General features: G+C 53.6%; 1 protein-coding gene across 1 annotated transcript in view; it reads right to left on the bottom strand.

Moving 5' to 3' along the window:
• The window catches only part of SRRM4 (serine/arginine repetitive matrix 4), a gene marked incomplete at both ends in the record, with an annotated part of 40,785 nt that extends 17,335 nt beyond the window's left edge, over positions 1-23,450 (bottom strand). Inside the window, 5 exons of the mRNA XM_082293214.1 lie at positions 44-70; positions 1,683-1,754; positions 2,156-2,236; positions 4,429-4,572; positions 23,320-23,450. Of these exons, the coding sequence (XP_082149340.1) occupies positions 44-70; positions 1,683-1,754; positions 2,156-2,236; positions 4,429-4,572; positions 23,320-23,450 (455 nt within the window). The remainder of the gene's footprint in view (positions 1-43; positions 71-1,682; positions 1,755-2,155; positions 2,237-4,428; positions 4,573-23,319) is intronic.
• Positions 23,451-23,794: the final 344 nt, after the last annotated feature.

The following is a 23,794-nucleotide window of genomic DNA, read 5'->3' as shown; positions in this document are numbered from 1 at the left end:
ACTCTTATTTCTAAGGGACCACCCACACTTGCTCAACTCTTACCTGTGCCTTCTCTTCTTTGACGATAACCTGCAAGACACAAATATGTACATTGAATACAGGGTCTCACAAAATTGGAAATTTTAATCCAAGACAACGTGTTTAGGCTCAGACCGAGAACTGAGAGAAGACCTCCTGCACCACCTGGGCAGAATGGCCCCGGCTCTCCTTTAGCCAGCTGGTGAGGGAGCAGCTGAGAAATGCTGGTGTGGCAGAAGGGACCAGCACACTCTACAAGAAATTGAGAATATGGTCCTCAGGATAACGAGTCTTTAGAGAGATCAGATACATCCCCTATCTCTGGTGGGTCCTTTTTCTCTGCTACTGCCTCCAGTTTTGTACTGCATGTGGAGGTGAGTCCATTCCCCAGTTTTCTGTATGACAGACCAAACAGCAGTTGAGGGAAAAATCCTCTCTGTGTAACTCCAGAGCAGTCTCACAGCCAAACCAGCATCGTGCCCCTGTTTTGCCTCCTGGAGCACCCCTGGGATGACACAGGAGACACTTCTCTCATATAGAACACCCTGGGCACATGGACAACACATCCTTGCAGCAAAGCCTGGCCCCAGTGCACTGCACACCCCACTGTCTCTCATCTCATCTTGGAGCACAGCATCCTGCAGAAGATATAGCCTGAAGTCCTGCCTGGAGGGGCTGTGAGACTGCCTCTGGCAAAGTCACTTGGGGTCTGTGGTTGAAACGCTACCTCCATTGGTCACTAATCCTGAATGGTTCATATCATGCTGTTTTATGGGACCAGCTCCAGCTTATCCTTGGCTTGCAGGGGCATAAATGGCTACCAAAGGTTCAAAGCCAAGGAGCCTCTGACCCAGGACTTCCATCAGGAGATGGCATCCACAAAAGAACATAAGAATCCCTCCTTGGGAAGAAAGTGTTTTAAAGGAGTTCCTATATCCTTGTCTCTCCTTCTCCCTTGCTCTTCTTTAAAGATTCAAGCTCAACTTTTCACCCTGTTACCCACTTTTGGTAGCTTCTCTCTTTGGTTCAATATATTATAAATACATGAACCTTCTTAGGGAGATGGAATCCACTGTTCTCTTCACATATTGGTTTAACAGCTGAGAGAAAACAGTGAAGTATTTGCAATTTTAAAATTTAATCACGCTCTTTGAATTAAAAATGGACTTCAGAAGGGGAAGGTGGAAACAGTCACTGGGGCTGGGAGAGGAGACTGGGATGTGGATGTGGGGAGCTGGTCTGAGCCTTTTCCTGATCCTGACACTCTCTGCAGGCTGGGGAGGAAGGGATGGGGACCAACGTGAGCCTTAAGCACTGATCCCACTGGCATTCCAGAGGATGGAGACATACGAACAGGACAGCAAGGACAGCAGACTGAGGCTCCACAGACCTCACAGTGATTCGGCTTGTCCATCTCTGCGTCCCTACACCCCAACAGCACATGTTTCTCTGTTTGCACTGGATGGACACCCCGTTTCATGCCCTCCTAGCTCAGAGGGACTCTGGCTATGCCTCCCCTTGGCTGCCCAGTGCTCAAGAGCCCACAGATACCTCTCTGCCCACTGGGACCAACAGCTGCCCGAGGCAGCAGTGCCCTCCACCCCTTCTCCAAACCCCCAACAGCCACTGCCAGTGGGGAATTACATTTTCAAGGGAAAAATACCTGTTTCTTTTTCGCTTCTTGGAGCTTTTCTTCTTCTTCTTCTTCACAGGTGAAGGGCTGTAGGAGGGAGACCTGAGGGGGCAGAGGGGCATTAGGGACCACAGGGCTGCTCACAGCCATCCCAGCCACCCCAACACTCACCCCACCACCAGTGGCAGCATCTCCAGGGCAGAGAGTGGTTGGGGGCTCCTGGTCAGAGCAGGATGAGACCAGGGATGAGCCTCAACCCAGCTCTGCTGCTCTGAGGGGAGGGCGAGAAGATGGCAGCACCTCCCTGGGCTGTGGAACCCGCAGGCTCTCACACCTCCATCTTACACAGACCCTTTTCCCTCACGCCCGCCCAGCGGAGGGCTGCCATTCCCTGCTGCCCCACACACCACCATGGCCACCTGCACCTCCTTCACTGACCCTCTTCCCTACACCCAGCCAAGGGCTGCCCAGCCTGTCCCCTAACACCACCATGGCTCCCTCACCTCCTTCGCTTCTTGCGGCCAGACTTCTTTTTCTTCTTCTTCCCCCGAGCCGGAAGCGGCTGCTCCCCACCACACGATGGGCTGAGAATGGGGGAAAAGACCCAATAAACATTAAAAATAAGAAAAATAAACCCTGAATTGGCTCACACGGGACTCTCTGCCATCCCCACCTCAGAGACATGGGGCAGAAAGATCAATGTTCATGGTGGACCAAGGGTATGGGTGTTGCCTCATTACCCTCTAACAAAATATTTAGTCACGGTTTAAATGAAGTGTCTAATAGAGATACAACAAGACAGCTACACCATAGCAATGCTGATTATTTAAAACATGTTTGCTGAGGTTAACAACTCTGAAACAGATTTATAGGTTTTGTTGCTCTTTGTAAATATGCTTTAAATAATTAATTGGCATTTAATTTGCATACAGTAATTATTGCAACCAGATGCATCTAACTATAATAAAGACTTGACATGTGTTAAGTAGCAATTGATTAGAAATATATATATATTTATTGAGACACTATGGCAATTGAAGGAGATATGCATCTCTTATACAGTTGTTAAGCCTTGAAAATAAAGCCTCCTGCAAATTAATTTCTTCTTTAAACATATGATGCTGAATCGTGTTATGTTTCAATGAAAAGCAAATACCGTGGTTAATTAATTCAGAGCATTGGGCTGAAAAAAACAACAGATAACTCTGTGGCTACTCATTAATGAAAGCAAATGCTTGTAAAGACAGAGGCAGCTGGTGGCAGCCTGGTGGCATCTCTAAATCAGCCCAAGTCAGCCATGTGGATCTCCAAACAGATCCACAGATCTCTCTGAATCCCCAAATGGATCCAGGACCAAGGTTTTTGGGGGCACAGCAAGCTCCCCAGGGCCTCTGAAAAATCACTGAAGGTGCTGGGTTTATACCTCAGTTTCCCCACTTCTCATTCTGCCACTGGGAAAAGCCAGGAGCAAGGGATGGGTGGAAGCAACCCCATGGTTGGAGAACGCTGTGAGATCTTCACTACAGAAACAGGCCAAAAATTGAGCAGTTTTCTGCAGCAAGAATAAACATTATTGCTAACAAAAGTCCTAATGCAGAGCAAATGACACTTTGGGGGGACACTCAGACTCCACCACCACTCAACACTTGATCATCCAGGGCTTGAATTACCACTGAAACTACACTATCATAAAAACTCAATTGCTTAGTGCTTTTAATACACTTCGGGAAAAAAATAAAAGCTCTGCAAAATGAAACTGCAAGCTAATGCTTCACTTGTGAGCTGTGGATACCGAGTGCTTCTGGTGCAGTAAATCCACTGTGCAACCACAGCATGACCCCACAGAGCACCCACATACTCCTCCTCACTTCCTCCTCCCAAGGATTTCACAGACCAGCAGCAGCACTATTAGAGGATGTGGCACACTTTGGGCTCAGCGGGCTTCCTACCTTAATGCAGAGTCGTGCATTTTCCAGGATGTCTCATTGTTGCTAAGCTCAGACACCTGCCCAAAGACACCCAGGGACACGGCTGGGCATTGCCATGGCCAAGGGAGAGCAGGGAGGAACACCTGACCCTGCAGCCACAGGCTGTTTCTGCAGAGCCCGTCTCCCTCTCCCCAGATAAAGTCTTTTGTCTTTGATGTGGCAGCTTTCTCCCCTGCGCTGATCTGACTTCAATTGTTCCTCCGCGATTATAATCAAAGTCTAATTAAAAATGTGCTTTAGACTATTGTTCCAGTTGGCCTGAAATCTGAAGATATGAAATGTGCTTTCTTGCTCTTTCTTTCCAGCATCTTTAACCAAACCAATCCCAGAGACAGTTCAGCAGGCAGGGCTCAGAGACCCCAGTTACTTAATTTACAATGTTCCATGCATTTTCCCGCTCTCAAGTGGTCAGGGACTAAAGACAAGCTGCTAACGAGGCTGTGTCCTAATGAAGGCAATGCTGCTGAGCTGATCTAGGCATGGGGAGAGGGGAATTGCTGAGGGCGATTCCCAGCAGACCTGGTAGTGCAGAGGAGTGCTGGCAGGTCTTGGCAGACTCTGAAGGAGGCTGTAAGAGCAAGCCCTGGAGTAGAAATGAGCTGCAGGTTTGTCTGTGCAAACATGCACAAGGATTTCATACAATTGCATATGTTCTCTGCACACATACTGAGCCGTTTAAGAAACCCCCAGCTCTCACAGGCCCCAGAGGGGCTGAGTAAACAGCCATGGACACCTCCCCTGCCATCCCCGTGTTCCAGGGTGGCCCCGCTCACGGCCCTGGCTCCTACCTGCGTGACCTGCGGTGAGCATGGTCCCATCTCTCCCTCCCCTTCACACAGCCATTGGTGCTGGAGGGCTCCCTGACCACGCAGCTGCTCAGCTTCTCGGGACGTCTGTCCTCTGCAGGGTACGGCAGGCAGCTGAGCGTCCCACTGCCAGGGCAAGACGAGAGAAAGAGCCATCAGGAGCTGTCCCTTCAGCTGGGGTCATTCTCCAGGTCGTGGGGAATCTCCTTTCCTTTTTGCAGGTACGACTTGTGCCGCTGTGAAGGAGAGCTGCAGGTTTCTCAGTGCTCAGCCCCGCAGTGGGAAATGCTCCTACAAGGCTCTAAAATGCCCCACTTCCAAGCCAAGCTGCACCCCAGCCCAAGCATGCTGTGCTCATTGTTCAGGCAGAGATGCCACATGCATCATGCAGCCAAGGAGCAGCTGGACAGCACAGGGCCAGATCCAATCCAAGGGGAAGGGAAAACAGGAGCCAGTCAGGACATCTTCTCCTGCACTGTGGGGTTTAGATCACCAGCTCTGCAGAGACAGCACAGATTTTACACTCTAATAGGAAAAAAAACCCTTTTGCATTTCAAATGTAATTTTCCAAATACACTATTGCCTTGATAACACCTTGCCACACATCCTCATCGCTCGACTAGAAGCAAACTTCCCCACTCCTACAAATAAGGTGCTGGGCTAGTGAACACACCTGGTCCTGCTGACAGCTCAACCTTGAGAACCTGGGACAGCCCAGCAGAGCTAAGGAGAACCACCTGGGCCAGGTCAGTGCCTGCAAGAGCCCAGGGAGCTGACAAGGAGCAGAGCAAAGGCAGGCAAAGCCTGGAGTGAGTGGTTTCTACGAAACACTGGGGCTTGTGCAAGCTCAAATAGAGGAAAGAAGCCAAATGGAGAAAACAAACCCAAACAAGCCTGCATGCAGACACTTGGGAGGAAAGTAAATAGGTTTCCAGGCCCTGCAGATGTTTATTTCAAAGAATGAAAAGATTAATGAAAAACGATAAACTGTACCCAGCAGGGGTGCTGAAAACACTGGGGTTTGGTGTCATCCAGAGCATTATGGAATACATAAAGCAAGCACGGGCACGTCCATGCCCAACCTGGCTGTGGGGTGATACCCAGGGTAGGTTGGGCTCAGCTGGCACTAAAAGTGTCCCTGTTTCTTCCCATTATCATCTTAAAGCCGATCCCAGGATTGGGCTATGCATGCCATTTTAGGGTCAGCTCTGCAAAGTCCTGTGGCTGTGTCAGCTACCAGACCTACCTTCTCTCCTTGGAAATAGCAACACTGAAGCCCCCAGGCCATGTAGATCCCAGTAGAGCAGGGGGAGGCTGGGGTGTCCCCCTGCCAGCCCTGCAGCCACAGCGAAGGATGATGCTTTGGCTGCAGAGGCCGCCACAGCCATCACACATGGGCTGTGGAGATAGGAACAAGGGGCCAGGGCCAGGTGTATGCTGCACATCTGAGGGTTAAATGGGGGCAAGAGAGTGGTTCAAGAGCAATGTGATGTTAAAAAAGCCCCAGTTAGGCATGGCCAGAGCCTTGCATGCCTCAGGGAACATCCTGCTGCCTGCCTCAGCCATGAATAACACTTCTTGGGGTTGGAGTTGGCACAGGAGCACCTGCAGAAGGGTTACCCCTCTCTTTCCACCTGTGTTTTCTCTCTCAACAAGCATCCACTTTCTTTAACAGCCAGCTCCTCCTTGGAGCCCACTTTGTAATGCCTGAACATTTCAGGATATGCACAGCCAAATACAAGGGACAGGGATCGGGGCGGGGGGGGAAGCTGGGTGAAATATTCTGGCCCAGAACATGCAGGAGGTGAATAGTCCCTCTTGCTTTAAAAAGTCTGTTTGCAAAAAATCCCCCAGTTGCCTCCCAACATTTCCACTATTTTAACCATCCAGGAAGCTACATGGTTAATCATTTTCTGTGTGCCAGCTAATTGGTTCTTAAAACCACTTTTAAGAACAGCCTTCTGAGGCTCAGTCACTAGGATCCATTAAAAATGTCCCCAAATTAATGACCTGTGCAAAGTCTGAGCTGGATGCACTCCAGCAGCAGAGGCAGGAGGGTTTGTCCCCAGGCTGGCAGCAGGGTGGAACACCACTGCCAGGACCTGGGCACGGCAAGCAACATCCTTGTCACCCAGCCTCTGCTCCCATTAATGGGATTTCCAGGTCCTGGGGTTAAAACATATTGGCTTCAAGGCAATCAAGGACTCCTGTCCTGCAACGTGCCAGGAACCATTTCTTCTGGGCTTGGAAGTAATTATTGATGGAAATAATTATTTCCAATTCCATCAAAGGCTGGCTTTCATTCAACCAAATGTTCTCCTCTGATGGATGCTGAGAGTCACTAACACTTTAAACTGGCTGGTAATCCCCTGGCGTGGAGCTCCATAGACATTGATTGAATATATATATATATAGAGAGAGAGAGAGAGAGAGACATTTTCTTTTCTTATTGTCTTTTGTGTCTTTCATGACTGATATAAAAGTGATGCAGTTTGGTGTGAACGATCTCTGTGGCCTCAAAGGAGGGATTATCACACCTTCCCTGCTGCTTGTGCCTACAGCAGGAAAGAAAAAGCCTCTGTGGGTGGTTTTTCTGGAGCTGGCCCAGAGAGAGCAGCAGGGATGCTCAGCAAGATGCTGCTGGAAGCACGGGACTCATGCAGCTCAGGGGATGTGTGAGAGGAGGCAGGAAGAAGAGGAGGCAGGAAGAAGAGGAGGCAGGAAGGATGCCCTGCTGGGGGGCAACACTGCTCAAGCACTTCTAGTGAGGACCACAGCCTCTCTCCCCAGTGTATTGGTAGCATGTTTGTCCATAAGGATGCACTCCTGGGCACAGGCAGTTGGACCAGGACAAGGCAGCTGCCCACCCATCCCACCTGCCCTCCAAGTTTCTCCATTTCCACTTGGCAATTGGATCACTTGGACTCATTTTTCTTTTTCCTTTCTTTCTCCCATGTAGAAATCCAGCCTATCCATCAGACCTGTCCAGAAGAAGCACAGCTGCTCCTGATGGGAGACCCCCCCCACAGTAAGGCAGCACCTGTGGGCTGCCTGCCACCATCTCAGTGCAGAACATGCCCTGTGCAACCACCCACCAGAGTTGGCTCATCCTGTCCCTTCCCATCCCAGCTGTCTCTGGTCCAGGAGGGGTTTTTTGGGCTCATGGCAATTTTTGCCAGTGCTGCAGTGGCTGGAAGAGAAGCAGCAGGCACACAGGGCCCTCAACTCTCCACCAGCACAAGCCTCTCACAGCCCAGCTTGCCCACCTCTGCATTGTGGCGTCAGATTTGGGCTCTCACAGGTATTCCTTCTCTAACAGAACATGTTGGCAGCAGAGGGAAATGATCTATTACCTACCCTAATACAAAGGTCACTGGTGGGAAGGAACCCAAATACTCCTTATTTGAAAAGGGGTTAAACCACCATAAACCACTATGGCCACATGGAGGAGAAGGGATGGGTGGTTCTTTGCTGCTGGCAGTGCCCTGCAGGATCTCTGAGGCCAACCCATTCTGCCTCCCTTCCCTGGGGAAGGGATGTCACCCCCAGTTTGTGGGGATACCATGGAGACCAGTTAAGGACTGCCCTTCCTGCCCACAGACAGATCCTGGCACTGTCCACAGAGGACGGGACAAAGGCACAAGGCATTTGCTGCCTCAGTGAGCAAACTCTCAAACCTCAAATGCCCATCCCTCCATCCTGGGCTGCTGTGCTCCATGCCATGGCCAAATGCCATCTCATCAGGCCATGAAATGTGGCACTTGGTGACACATACTGCTCCAGGAGCTGAGCCCAGTGACGCCCGTCCCCGTCGGCCCCGCAGTGACTGCAGTCAGTGCGGGTTTGGTGTGCCCTTGACATTCCCTGTGCGCTGCCATCCCAGGGCTGCCGGGGCTGGGCACTGCCCTCCTCTGCCCACAGAGGCTCCTGTGTCCCAGCCCGGGGCTGCCCCGGCCCCACAGCAGTCTCCTGCCACAAAGCTTTCATCAATCAGCCTTTTCCCCGCAGTAACTCATCTCAAGAGGAGACAAAAGCAGGAAAATCGTCTTCCTAATGACCTTTCAGCTGCCGGACCCTGGCATCAGACCATCTCCCCACTCAGCTGCATTGTCCCTCACCTCCACAGGATGAGCCCCAGCAGTTCCAGCCTCAGTGGCCTTGTGCAGCCCCTGTGCCCTTCCCAGCTGCCCTGCAAGCATCAGTGTAAGCACACCGGGGCTGAATCATACTAACCAAGCCATTTTTGGGGGTTTTTATCCTTTATTTTCCTTTGCACATGCAGCTGGGTTGGGTGCTGGATGCACAAGCATTTCAGAGGCCCTGGGCACTGATTGCATTTGGCAGACCTGCACTGGCAGCACTTCCAAGGTCAGAGGATTTGGGATAGCTAATACAAAAGCTTTACTACGTTCCCTGCTTCAGCCCTGGTTGGCTTCATGTTCCCATCATGTCTACACCCCCCAGTGAAAAGACAGGAGCAGCTTCAGCCGACTGGAGCCCCCAGAACAAAAGGTTAAAACATCTCTGATGAGCATGAAAGCTGTGAATGTTTCACTGGCATTAAATGATGACGGACGGATATCTTGCCTGGAACTGGGAACATCAGGACACAGGTGTCCTGAGGGGAGGCTGGAGAAACTCCTGTGCCTGCAGCCACTTGCACCCGGGATGTTCTCGCCACTTCTCCTGAGTAACATGCAAAGAAGTGCACGGACAGGTGATGGAACACCCCATCCTTCCTCTCCTTTCCTCACCTGGAGATTTTGGCTGTGCAGGAGAGGGCAGTGGTGGGTCAGGATCCCCACTTTCCCACATCCCTGCACTCTATGCCACAGCCATATTATGTGTGCTTCTGCCCTGGGCTCTAGTGAGGGCTGCTCAAAGTGTTTCTAAAGCCCGCCCTTTGGGCTGAGAAGTCTTTGGACACTGGCAAAATGAGCCTGTGATTTTCTCTCTTGCTCTCTGGCTTTGCTCATCTGATTGAAAAAGAAAACGGTCAGACCATTCCCTTGTCCCTCAAGAGGGAGGGAACAGAAAAGAGTGCTATAAAGACATTTCCCAGCAAAAACTCCAGCAGATGTGTTTATGTAAAGCTCTTTGAAATATGCACTAAAAATACCTCTTCAAAATTAGGAGATGGGGAATATTGTAAGTGCTTCCCACAAGCACACACACACGCACACAAACACCCCATGGCAGGTTCTTTCCCCACCTCATTCAACCCGTTATTATTAGTGCAGCAGGAGCCCTGCAGTTTGTTATTGAAAATTATAATAGCAAATCACCGAGATATTTTCCTTGATTACACAGACTCCAAGCCAGTTCAATTTTAATCTTCTCCCCGCTCTTTTTTTCTGTGCATCAGCAGAGGCACCAGCTGCAGAAAGGCACGTGGGTTTCTCGAAGCAGTTCAAACACAGAAGAGAAATACAATTCCGTACTATACAGTTTTCATCAAATTTTTGCCAGTCGTGACTCTCCTCCCCCTCCTGCTCCCGGGAACCCTGTGTCCTGGCACAAGCCTGGATGCGGCTCCTTTTCCTTCTGGGACTCCAGAAAGGTCTAACGACCGCTCTCAGCACATCCTGGGCCAAAAAAGCAGCTTGGCTCTTTCTTTTCCAGCAGCTGATTTACTATGCATGGTTGGATCAGAACAGAGGGGCTTCCCCGCTGCAAGAGGCCCCAGTGGCAGCACAGGATCAGTGCCAGATGCTCTGGGGGATGCTGTGAGGTAGCAGCCCACGGGGAGGGCTCCGTCCCGGGCACCAGCTGGCAGCGGCTCCTGCCTGTGCAGCATGGGATGAACAATCCCTGCAGAGGGAAAACTCCACAGGGGAAAGCGGTGCCTCCGTGTGAACCATCCTTCTTAGGCAGGGTCAGGCACGAGGGTGAGCACAGCCTCTCCCTGCTCCCCACGACTCAGTCTCCTCCTCCCCAGGAGCACCAAGAGCCCTATCTCCTGTCCCCCTTCCTTCCTGAGCGCCTTGCAGGGCTCTGTGTCCCTTTCCCTCACTGCCAGCAACCCAGGATGGCTCTGCTGACTGGCTGCCAGCAACAACAGAGAGAAATCTGAGGAATATGGCACATGGTCACATTGTTTCTAAAGAAAACCTGGACTGCTGCCCCATCTCGAACAGTTTCTACAGCACCTTGTGCCTCCCAAGCTGCTGGTTCGGAGGTCCCTGAGGAGCGTTCTGCCCATCAGCACCTGCACAACTGCCGGACCAGGCTTGCTCTCAGGCCTTTCCTGCCCTCAAATCCTCCTTAGACAAATACCCTGTGGGTTCCCATGTCTGTACAGGAGCCAGTTGTCTCCTCAATCAGGAAATACAAAGAAAGAAGCCTTTGCTGTTTCAGGTGCCCACAAATGCAGATGAAAGTGTTGACATGGCCATGCTGCCCCATGGCACAGCAATCTGGCACATGGTTCCATGATCCATGTTTTGGGGGACTCCAGGCTCCTGAGTGACCCAGAGGACTGGGGTTGAGAGCTTATGCTAAACCCCATCATAGCCCCACTGCCACTCTCGTCCCAGGCTGGCCTCAAACAGCACTCCCAGATCCTTTTCCTGCCATCACCCCCGGCAGCCTGGAGCAGCCATGAAGGGGGTGAGCTGACAGCCAGGCACGGGGGCAACCTGAAACAGCCCTTGCAGAGCTTGTGATTAGAAAAAGTCCAGATCTGAGCTCACATTTCCCATTAAACCCTTGCCCACAAGCAGCGCAGGGCAAAACCAAGCTGGGCAAAGGTCAGGACCAGGGGTTAGGAGGGAACCCAGTGGCTGTGGTTGGGCACTTCCCAACACAGCACAGGGAGCTGAGGAGCACAAGTGGATGATGCTTAACACTTTAGGAAGGGTTTAACAAAGAAATGAACCCATGGATGTCCTAGAAAAGAAGCACTTTGGCACCGCCCGCAAGTGGCCAGCCCGAGGGGCTGCACAGGGTCAGCCCCTGCTCCAGGGACCATCAGATGTGCCCGTTCCCCCCACTGTCCAAACCCCATGCTATTTGGCATGGCAACCAGCAGTGAAATAGTGTATTTGCCAATAACAACTTGTTAAATTTTAATCAGATAGAGAATTGTAAGCACACAGTTACCCGGAGCTCCTGGGAGCACTGAGAGATCGCTTTAAAAATTAATTAGTAATTAGGCACATTGGAAGCAGTAAGGAGAAGGCGGCTGGAGAAGATCCACTTGGAGCAGCAATGCTGCCTTTGCTACTCACATAAAGTTTTTCCTCCTCTCTCTTAATTTTCTTCCTTTGAATTGTCACTGATAAAAGGGGAGAACACACTGGAGGTCCCAACACTCAGATAACACCAAACACACAACCTGTTCATGCAGCTGCCACCTGTCTGCAGAGCTGCCCTGGGAATGACTCTGGTTGACTGCTGCCCCATCCATCCATCCATCCATCCATCCATCCATCCATCCATCCATGCTGGGGACAGGGACACTCAGGTCACGTTGTTTAAAAAACAGCCCTTGAGCCACCCCATGTGCCAGAACACAGGCATGGCGCTCAGTAGCCTGTGGCTACGAACAGTGATCGCAAGGGCTCAGCTTGAAATGACTCCAACATTAAAAAATGCTCAGCCCTCCCTGAAACAGAACCACGGGGTGCATCCAAATGGATGTCCCCAACCTGGGTGCCAAATGGGTGTCTCCAGCCAGGGCATCACCTGGGCAAGGTCTGGTGAGGAGGGGTTCCCTGGACATTGTTCTGTTTGAAACTTGTCTCCTGAACATCCATCCCCCTGTGATGCACAGGGCTGCTGCACAGCCAGGGCCACATCGGGCCAGGAGGGCTCTGTGACACCATGAGGAGCAGATGTCCCCATGCAGGGAAGCATGGGCAGCAGTTAGCTCCCATGGAAAGGAATTAACCAACAGATTTCTGCTGCTGAGCCATGAGCCTGCAACGTTCCCAGCCCAGCAAGGGATGTGGAAAGTGGGCTTTAAACTCCCACCCTCACTTGCTGACAAGGGCTTTTAATGGCCAGAAGGGCCCTTTGCCTTCCTGTATGTGCAGTGTCAGCTGAGCTGGGAAGCTCCCGAATTGCAGATTTGTGGGTGGGAGCGTTTGGTCTGACTCCAATCCTCTTTCCCTATAGCACCCCCTGGTCCTGTGGGAAACACCTCAGTGGTAATGCTGCCTGCCCAGGAACAACTGGTGAGGAGGTTTTGAGTTAAGGAGAGTTTCTGGAAGGGAAAACAGGGCCTCTTCTCGTCCCACTGTGCTCCAAGGAGGAAAAGGTTGGTATAGCTGTGCCATCCCTGCCACACAGAGGGCTGTGGGATGCTCAGTGCTGTGTGGGAGTCAGAGCCAGAAAGAAACCTCCTGTCTGCTCTCAGCTCTCAACTATCCACACCACCCTGCAACTCTGAACGTTGTTTTAATCATCCCAAAAAAGAAAGGAGGGGGGGGATATTTGTCAGCTTGCTGCTTTCTAGGGGGAAGATTTGGAAGAGGCAGGTGGGTCCCCATGACAGACCCAGCCAGGAGGAGCTGCAGAGAATCATTTCAGTCTCCATCCCATCCATCTTTAATTGGGTGTAATAATAATTTTATTGCTTGCTGGGATTTGTGAGGCTGAACTAATATTTGTGAAATGCTTTGCTATCCTCAGCTGAAAGGCAATCTAGAGTGGCAAAGCCCTGGTGTTATTCACATTTGGATAATCCAGAATTATTCATAAACAAAATCAAGATTATGCAAATATATTCATTAGTTCTCAGAAGACCTCCAGGAAAATAGAAGAATTAGTTTTGTTAACAATTATGTATTATATAGGTGTGTGTCTAAGCACGCACAGCCCCGGTGCTGGGGCACATTCGCCCAGGACTCATCCCAGAATCTCAGAGTACTGGAGAACAAAGGTTTGGCCTGTGCAAAGTGACCACCTCCATTTTGGGATATCCTGATGCCCCACAGCAAATGACAGCACACAGCACAGACCCCTGTACCCTGCCAGGGTCCTGCTGGCTGTTCTACTGACACCCCCAGTATCCCCCCTGTACCCTCACAGACAGCCCACACATGAGTACCATCACCTTATCCTCCCCAAACCAGCCTCTCCTACCCAAACGAGGAGTTTTACAGTACATGCAGGGCCAAGAGGCTGTGGATTTGGGATCTGGATGCAGCCCCCTCACCCAGGGCCTGATCTTTGTGCCCAGCACAAGCCCTCACACGATGGCAGCTTGTGCCCAGCCTGGCTTTCTGCAGTGTGTGACCGTCTATCTGGGATGTGATGGGAAACTGGAGATAAAGGTGCAGTGAAAATACCACATGGTTTAATTAATGCCACATGCCTTTCACTCTATAGGTTGTGTGGATGGTTAATTATTTTTATAAAGAAAATAATTAGTCCCAATCAAGGCAGAAGCTCTCCAGAATTACAGCTCATTAACCGCTCTCACATTTTTCTGTTCTATAAAAAGTCATGTGGTGCTGATGAAGATTATAGACCCTTGGAATCAGCATTAAATACAAATTCAGACAGTGTTACCATCCTATTACCATCAACTGCATCAACTTGGCTTTGGTAATTGCAGCTGGAGATGAAGGGCAGGGATTTCTGCTCCACACAATCTCTGAAAACAAGCACCCTGCCCATTAGTTTGCCGGAAACAATGTGACACCAAGCCCTGACTTGGCTAGGTACATCCCTGAGGAGATGACAGCCAGCAAGGAGAAAGGGGAAAGCTTTGCTGGGGATGTGAAGATGAGGAGTTCTCAGGGTCGGTTCAGTTCCTGTTTGCAGTGGGGCTGCTCCTGCACAGAGCAAAAAGCACCCTGAAATCTGTCCTTTGGCAAACCCACCAGTCCAGTGGATGCAAAGAGCTAGGAAATGTAGAGGGGACAAGGAGCAACCTTTAAGCAGTGGGATTATCCTCATGGGACATGGGGAAAATAGGGCATGGAGGGATGCTCTTGTTGGGGATGGGGGAGCATCTGCAAGCATCTCCCTCTGGTCCGTGCTAGTCCAGGCACTGGTTCAATTCTATTAAATGTCGCAGAGGCCTCGCTCAAAGCCTAATTGAAAGAAATCACAGCACATTACAGGGAGTTCAGGTCAAATCAATACTGGTGGGGAGAGCGAGCGGGGGGAGCAGGGCAGTGGCTCAGTCTCAGTGCCAGCTCTGCAGGCAGGGCACAGGCTGTGTCCACAGGCTCCAGTGCCTGCTTTTCCACCATGGGAAGGCAAAGAACAGAGCTGTCCTCTGCTCTGTGCAGGACAAACCTGGTAGCAATGCAGGCCAAGGGTTGGCAACAGCAGTCAGCAGTGGGGAGGGGGCAGGGGAGCCACAGGTCCTTAGGGTCCTGCTTTTCAGTTTCCATTAATCAGGAATGGATGTGCCCTGGGTGGCATTCATAGCCCAGAGAGTTGGCAGCCAGCACTTTGGACCACAAGCCTCCACAGCAAAATTAACCCACCCGTCCCCATGGCACAGCTCCTGTGCCCAGAGCCCTCGAACATCTGAGCCCTCTTGGAGGGATGGGGAAATCTGGGCTCTGGGTGGAAAAAAGCATTGTGGTGAAATCCTGAGGTAATGGGGTAGTAACTACTGCCACAAGGCAGCACATAGCAGGAGCTAAACTTTCCGCTGGCATATGCTGCCAGTGTTGTGCCTTTAGCTCTGCCCCTGCAGGTGCAGAGATGCTCCACACTCACGGTGAGGGCAGGGATGGAGACAGGGACCCTGGCAGCCTGGACTCACCAAAACATCCAAAACCCCTCCAAAAGATATAAAGAATATCCTTCCCCTTCACTGGCTCCTGACCCACATGTGGGAAGTGTTTGGGAGAGCACAAGGACTGGTCCAAAACCAACAACTTCTCCAGCCACTGGAGAGGACTGAATCTCTGCACTTGGGGATGTCCCAGGATCCTGGGGGTGATGCAGCCAACATATCCTGTTTATTTTCTGTAAATTGCCAGTCTTGGAATTTTCTGGAGAATAAAAACCCCATCCCTTCAAAGAAGTGCTAAAGCCACGTGTCTTGCTTGTCTCCATCATAACAATCCTGACCAGGCTCTGATCGGAGCAGGGGGATTTGAAGAGGGCAAATGCTTTATAGGTGAGTTAAAGCACCAGCCTCAGGGGTAGATCTGCCCAAATTCCAGATTGCTTCCTGCACCCTCTGGACCACAGCTGTGTCCATGCCCACTCTGGCAGAGCAGGGTTGTTCTGCTGGCTGCAGCTGATGGAGCTGTGGAGAGTAAGTTCTGTTCTATTTACATGCTATTATAGATTGGTGTTACACTTGCACGGCTTTGGTGGGCAGGGATTGTACAGCAGCTCCAGTTGACCCACAGATTAATGCAGCAGGAGCTCTTTAACTGTGAAATCTCCCTTAATGCAAAAATATTTCTCTTGCTGGGCAGTAGCTAAATTCTTCATCCCGACAGTAATGCAGCTCAAATCCCAGCCTCCTGCCCCACTCTGTTCCAGTCACCCTCCAACACACGTGGGCACAGAGATCAATTCAATACAACCAGCCCATTGCCAAAGTGCCATCAGGTTCCAGTGGGGTGATGCGCTGCTGGAATTTGATGTTAGTGGCAGAGAAAACCCATTTTCTCATCGTTGCCTGTGGGTCTCAGAGCACTTCAGCCACCCACATGCGAGACGGGCACCTGACCCCAGCCCTGGAACCCAACAGCAGAAAGCCCCCACAGCCCATACCCGAAAGTCACAGCCTTCCCTGCCCCAGGGAGGAGAGAGAAGAGCAGCCCCACAGGAAGCAGGACCCTGCCCACAGTGTCCCCCTGCCCACCCAGGCACCCACTCGGGGGTGAATGAGGAGATGCCCCTGGCTGGGGCTGGCCAGCACCTGCTTCTTCTTCCATTAATGATGAGACATAAATTAAACATGTAGAGTTCAATGGGTCATCAGTGGAGCCCCAGCCTCACTGCCTCCAGAGTGGGGACTCATTTCGGCCCGCCTCAAACACCAGTACAGTTTTTAATAGAGTTTTTTTCACCAATTGCATTATTTTTTGTAAGCCCTTCCTGCAGTCCCCGCTGCGCTGGCAGGGAAACTGTTCCTGCCGCATGTGAAAAAAACGGCTATTTTTAAACTCCCCATGTTTGTCAGCGCTTTCGGCTCAAGTGGCTGATGGAGAAGCCAGTTTTGCAGCACCCGGTGTCCTGCAGAGGGTCACATGGCCTTTGCCAGGAGATGGTGGCACAGACGTGGGCATTGTGCCTGGCCAGGCTGCTGGGAGTGGTGGTCCAGCCCGCTCATCCCCGGCATATGCCAGATCCACACCAAAGCCCTGTTCCGGATGCTCTGCTGCTGGGACCCACCACTGCCACCAGATTTCAGGCATCACAACCTCTGTGCCTTTGCACACACCTACGAAATCATCAAGCAAGGCTGCAAACACAAGATGGCTCCTGGGATTTGGCCTTTCTCCCTGCCCTTTGCTGGGGATGCCAAAGGGCTCCAATCTAGGCATCAAACCCAGCCCTGTTTTCCAGCTGATGGTACCACCAGGGATTTGCGGCCAGAGGAGGACCCAAGGGGGTGGGAGCTGTGTGTGGGTCACAGAAAGAACTGTGGGTTGCAGCAGACCCAGTCTCAGAACAGCAAAGAGCCCCTGGGGACTCATGCCAGAGCAGGGGCTGTGGCAGAAGCCCTGGCACCCTCTGCAGCTGAAACACTGGTGGGATTTTCTGGCCCGGGTCAGGCTTTGCAGTGATGAAGAGGTTTCAATGCCCACAGGGAGAAAATGGGAAAAAACAAGGAAAGAAAAGGAAAGGGTGATCATGCATGAAATGATTTCATTTCAGTGACTCAGGGTTTGCATTTGGTAAGTCCGTCTTATAGAGAAATGGATGTAGAAAAAGGTGCAGCCACCTGCCATGGAAATGTGGGAAGGGGTAGGAATGGGGCTGAGCAGAGAAGGCCAGGGAAATCTCCCAAGCCCAGAGACCCCAGGGAGAGGGGGACCCCCCCGGGGGACACCCCCCCTCCCCCCCCCCAGGGAGAGTGGGATCTGCAGAGGCCCTTTCTGGGGACAAGCTGCAACAGGACAGGCTGTCCCAGATGATGGGGACAAGATGGTGACAGCAAGGAGACTAGAGCAGCCACAGGACCTGGCGCTGGGTAGAAGCTCCTTAGCAATCCCTGTCATCAAGGTCATCACTGCTACTTATTATCTAGGGCCTCACATCCCTAAATATTAATTAGCTGGACTTTGTGGGAGGGGTGTGAATATGTGCAAGGGGATCAAGTGTCCTGCTCTCCTGCCTCTCCAGGGATGGGATACAAGCAGGGATGGGGGCTTGCTGGAGCTGGTGCTGCTTCCTGAGCCAGACAAGGATGAACCCCAGCCCTACAAGACCCTAAACAGTCATATTTCGCCCTGGCCTGGTTCTCCACACTCCATGAAACAGCCTCACACAAGTGCTCGGATGCTGCTGAGCCAGGGAGGGAACCCCATAGTCAGCACAGCCCCCCGAGGTGCCAGACTCCCCCCAGTGTTGCCCTTACAAACCCAGCACCCCCAGCATCTGCAGACATGGGGCTGCCTGGCAGCCAGGGCAGTGTCTTCAGTGGCTTTGTTCAAGAGTGAAATCAAATATTTCTACAAAACAATCCTCCACTCAGCCAGTGGAATTTTCCTCCCTTTTGCTTCCTTCCACCTGATTTCATCCCTCATCTGAAGAGATCAGATACGGTGCTTCCCCTGGCACAGCATGGACACCACAGGCTCCCCCTTTGCCAGAGATGGGGTAGCAAACCCCGATTCAGGGAGACCCTCATCCTGTGTTTCCTCATCAGCTGCTGTGGCCCTTCACTCTCAGCAGCGGGGCCAGGCTGTGCCCGTGTTCTTGCTGGCGAGCGTGGGAACCAGACCCATGGTTTGGGCCCCAAGCAGAGCTCAGCAAAGCTCTCAAATGGACTTTTACAGGTCTGAAATTACCTGTCCCCAAAATCACAGCGTTTCCCAGTGGGGAGGCCAGCAGCGTCACGGTGCCCAGCACCAGTCCAGAGGAGAGGCAGATGGACAGGGCCGAGGGGAAGAAGGACGATGAGGATGATGAAGGCTCTGCAAGCAGCAGGGAGTGGGTCCTGCGGGCATCCCCAGCTCTTCCCCTCACTCATCTGCCCCCAGCCTCCCGGCGGTTCCCGAGCTGCCTAATTAGCTCTCCCTGCTCCCAGCGCCGTCCAGCTGGAGCTTCAGGGCAGGGGCAGACAAAAGCCTCGCTATTGACAGCCCCTCCGAGGAAGGGGCTTTTCTTCTCCCCCTCGCTTTTCCTTTCAAGCCCCTCTCCCCCCTCTTGGGCAGGGGCCACGGGCTCATTAGCACAGGGGCTCGTTGGGATGGAGGGAGCAGATGGCAGCCAGGCGGCTGGCGCGGCCGGTCCCGCCGCCGCCTCTTCCCGCGAACAGATGCCCGGCCAACAAGGGGGAGGATTAACGGGAGTGGGGGGCCATCCGCACAGCAGGGCTGCCAGCGGGGGCTTCCTCCCTGGCAGCGCACCCCACGTCCCTGCCTAAGGGCTGCCAGCCCGCTGCGGACTCGCGGGGCTCGCGGCCATCAAAAGGTGGCTGGGAAGCCAGAGGTTGAGATGGCCAAAAGTCACTGCAAAGGCCACAAAGGAACTGCAGCTGTTTTCTGCCCTCGCTGGGATACTGAGACCTCTGACACTGCAGTGCCATGGCTGCTCCTGCCCTGTCCCAGTGCAGCGGGGAGGACAAGTCACCCTTGCCCCAGCACGTTTGCAGCAGCACCCAGACTCGTCTCCAAGATCACCCGCAATGGCAAACCAGGGCTTAATCCCACTTCAGCAGTACATCCCTCCCCCTCCATGCACGGTGCATCCCGGGCGATTAAGGGTTAAAGCACAAATCCCCTGCGCTGCCCTGATGTGACCCACTTAGACCATCTGGCAGGGAGGGATGCAGGAGCCTCCTTTCCCCCAGCGCTGCCGGCGGCTGCCCCAGGAGCTGACACCAGCACCCACAGCCCGCAGTCCCAGAGTGCCCAGAAGTGGATTTCAGCTGAGTTTCTGGGGACAGGGCAGCTCATGCCAACAGTACTGTGGCTGGCAGCATGGCAGCAGAGAACTAAAACACCCCCAGAATCATCCCGCAAGCCCCCGGACTCCCATCAGCTCCAGGTCCCAGGGATACCCTGGAGCATCTCCCACCTGGATGTCCCCAGGTCCCGGCACAGGTGCTGATGAAATTCGTAGCAATGCTGGGAGAAGTCAGGCTTCCTAGTAGGACAGGGCTCTCAGCCCCGCTCTGGGGCCGAGGTCACACCCAGGGAAGAGATGGAGACAAAAGCCCAGTCGAGAGGGAGGAAAGGGGATCCTGCTCTGGGGCTGGGGCCAGAGCATGGTGTTCATACCCATCTCCAAAGGCTGGGCAGAGACCGGTGGCACCTTAACAAAGGAGATTTTAAAAGCTTTTTCAGTTCACAAGAGCCAAAGCTCCATTCCCGTGGTCCAGTGAGAGGGAATGAGGGCACCCTAGCTTGGCAGAGGGGCTCAGGGCAGGGTAGGTGGTCCCTGTCCCTGACCCCATCCCTCCCCAGCACACTGGACACAAAACCCCCTCAAATCCCACACTGGGATTTTACATATTCTGGAGCAATTCCCCTGCAAAGGCAAGCTCTGGGTCAGCCCCAGCCTTTCCCAACCTCCCCACACCACCCAGTCCCCCACCCTCAGCTGCACAGCAAAGCTCCAACAGGCCCCGTGTGGGAAAAGGTTAATTGGAAAAGCCCCTTTCCCCATCACCTCATTTTTTCCTTTCACACTGCAAACTGGTCAATAATCCATTTACTTTGGCAGAGCTCTGCTCTGGGCACAAAGCTGTCTGGGGGGGCTGGATTTCATGGCTCCCCCAGCCCCAGCAGGACCAGGAGGGAAGGTATTAACATACTCTTTTGTTCCAGGATGAACCGTGGGTTTAGCAGAGCTTTAACCCTCCAAACCTCCAAGAGAGCCTGATGGGAATTTAGATGGAAGAGGTTTTATCTGCAGAACCAGCGGGAAGTTGGTGGTGAGGGATGGGGCAAGGGGAAAAAAAAATCACTTTCTGTCCAGGGAACTCCATCACTGCCCCACAAGGATGCAGGATTGAGCCCTTAGCCACACTCAGGGCACTCCGCAGGGCCAGCTTTGGGCTATGGACACTGGGGGGGTCCTTGACAGGACCTCCCATGCTGCAGTTGAACCCCTTGGCGCTCCACAAGGGCACGGGATCAGCCAGCAAAACTGATGGGGAGGTGGGCAGCACTGGCATAGAAATCATGGCAGCATCTCTACTGCTGTGGGAAGCACAGGGCCAGATCCAGGGCAGGGTGTTTGCAGGGGACCTGCTGTCAAGTGTGGGAGAAAACAGGAATCCAGATGGTCATCTTAATATTTCATTTGGCTAACTGGTCTTCCCATCTCCTCTCTGGTGCGCTCTGCTCGCTGGCACCACAGTCATTTGCTCTTAAATTAGCCGGGAATATCGTCAGGGAAGAGAGGACGATCCAAGCACTGGCACAGCAAAATCTTCAGGAAAAACAACCCAGAGTGGAGCCGGGTACTGAGACCACTACAAGAGGAGCTGCTGCAAGCCTTGGGTCTGTTCTCTCCATGGATGGGGAGCAGGAGCCCGGCTCTGGCTATTGCTGGACTAAGAGCCTAGTGCCAGCTTGGGGACATCACTGTGCACTCCAATGGGGACCTGCTGCAAAGCCCCTCAGGGTGTGAGATCTGGCATCTCAGAGGTGTGATCCTGCCCAAATGGCAGCCTCGGGCTCCTGACAGAGCCCTGTGGGATGCGAGCCGAGCCGGCAGCACCGATGAGAGGAGCTGGGAACTGCAGCATCTCTGTCACCACAGCCTTTGGTGGCAGCCCCTCAAGCGGCAGAGCCCCTCCATGCCTTGGACAGGGTGAGTGCAGCATGGGTCCTGCAGACCCCAGGGTGAGCCCCACCAGGCTGGCCCCATTCAGCAACTGTGTGCAGATGGCCACACCACAGGGAGTATCCCCATCCAGCAGCACACGCTGCGAGGGGACAAAAGGAACCAGGTTCCACTGACCCCACAGCGGCATGGCCGGAGCACATCCTGGCGTGGGGACCTGGATCTGCTGTGCTGAGGTGCAAACCACAGCAAAGCCAAGCTGGTGGGGTCGTTTTGCTGTGTGCCAAGAGCTCCTGGACAGTTTCCCTCCCACCGGAGCTGTCACTACCAACAGCACGGAGAGGTACACACATTTGGCAACTTTTTAATGGATCTGCAAACACCCCGAGCCACGGTGCTCAGCCCCACCAGCATGTCTGCACAATCCAAACTGCTGGTTAGATGGAGCCAGGCATCACTCCTGGCACCCAGGCTTGCTGTACTTCCCCAATACCCTAATTTGTTGCCTTATGACACCTCCAACTGCAAAGCAGCACGGCTCACTCAGGCACCTTCAGGCAGGAGTGTGTGTGTAAGCCAGCCCTCAGTTCTTCAGGTGCCAACCACACCTGGTGCAGGGATGGAGAAAAACACAGCGCTTCCTCTCCCCAACAATGGCTGAAGCCCTGCAAACACTGCCCGTGGAAAAAAGAGTTGCTCTTCTCCATTGGAGGCCAAAGTCATGCCCTTCCCAATTTCCTAGCCAGATTAATGGAAATCAGAGGGATTGGAAAAATCCGTGCTCAGCAGCTGTGCTGCAGGGGCAGAAGGGACCCCCACACTGCACAAGCAGCAGGACCCCCATCCCCATTGTTGCTGTGGCTCACAGCCTCCACTGGCACGGGGAGCATCTGAAACAGCTCATTCCAAAGGGTTTCTCTACTCCTCAGTGCAGGCTGAGCCTCCGACACTCAGCCTGCTGCAGACCGAGACCCTCTCCTCTACAGACCCATCACCTCCACGGAACTTTGGCTGGTTCCCCACACCAGCTGGGCAGAAGCTGGCAGAAGCAAAACAGAGCAAAGAGAGATGAGAGCCAGCAAAAGTGTCCTTTCTTTATAAAACCAGCACAAACAGTGTATTATTAACCAATATTGAGACAGTCAGCGAATTGAGACAGTCAGCAAAATAAAGCTGGTCTAAATTAGAGTGTACACGGCTGCGAGGAAGCCACATGGACCCTTGCCTGTGTGACAGCCTTGGCAGAGCGGCTCAGGGGGTACCTGCAGCCCCCTTGCCTCATTTCATGCGTTTCTCTGTTGCTCAGCCTCTGGCAAACATGGGGGCACCAACTTTCCTGGAACAGGAGGACAGGACAGGTACTGGATGAACAAAGTCAAGGCTGCTTGGCTGTGGGATGTGGGGGACACCATCCCAAGAGCTGCCCCAGTCCGTGGCAGCAACCAGGCTCTTTGCACTGCGCGTCCCTGGGGGACACCAGCCTCCCCTCTGTGACAAGGCAGAGTCCAGCCGTAGGGGAGCTGTTTCACCTTCCCAAAGGTCTCAGGTGAAGGGCCGACACAGAGACAAGGCAACCAGCAGGACACACAGCCCAGGGCTCTGCACGGCGGGGACGGAGCTGGTCACACTTTCCAGCTGATGCCCCCCACCACTGCCCCCCTCTCCATAGCCCAGCTAGAGCTTTCCAGTCCCTCATCCTGCTCCCCTTGGGGCTCAGTCAACTCCCGGGCTCCAAGAACCACCAAACCAAAGTTTCCCAAACCTGCTCTGCTCTGGAACACAGCACCTGCCCGGGGAGGGGGCTCAGCCAGCCGGCATCCCCCAGCCTCAGGCATGGGGCGGGTCCCCCGGGTCCTCCAGCCACTAACTGGTGGTGGCGGGGGGACACACTCAGGACCCTCTTTATGGTGGGAAGGGGACTAGAGATGGAGAAGGACGAGGGGTCTCCCAGAGCCCCCACTCCCGTGTCCCGGCAGCCCTTACCTGGGCAGCGGCTTGCGGGCGGTGATACTGGCCACGATGATGCTCTCGGGTCGCGGTGTGGCCACGGCTTTGAAGGTGCCTCTCCAGAACTTCTCGAAGAGCTGCTTCTCGCCCTGCTGCACGCCGGCCATGGCCCCCGGACCCACGGTCAGCCCCCGGCCGGCCCCGCCGCTGTCCGCGGTGCTGAGCGCTACATCCCCCACGCCGCCCGGCCCGCAGCCCGACCCGCTGCGGGGAGTGCGGCCGCGGCCGCCCCCGCCTCCCGTTTTGTGCCGGCGGGGCGGGCAGAGGGGCCGGACCCGCCACCGTTCCCTCCCCGGCACCGCCCTCGCCGCAGCTGCGCCTGGAGCGGCGGAGCCGAGCCCGGGGAGGGGGCGGCTCCAGGGGACCCGCGACCCCGCTCGGGTCGGGTCCGCTCCCCCACACGCCGCTCACCCCCACCAGGTGGCTCCTGGGGGGCTTCCATCCCCTGCCA

This window comes from Coloeus monedula, assembly GCF_965178545.1.
Source record: "Coloeus monedula genome assembly, chromosome: 18".
In the NCBI taxonomy this organism is placed as follows: domain Eukaryota; kingdom Metazoa; phylum Chordata; class Aves; order Passeriformes; family Corvidae; genus Coloeus; species Coloeus monedula.
Note: the sequence above shows the minus strand (reverse complement) of the source record. Positions and strands in the feature narration are given on the sequence as shown.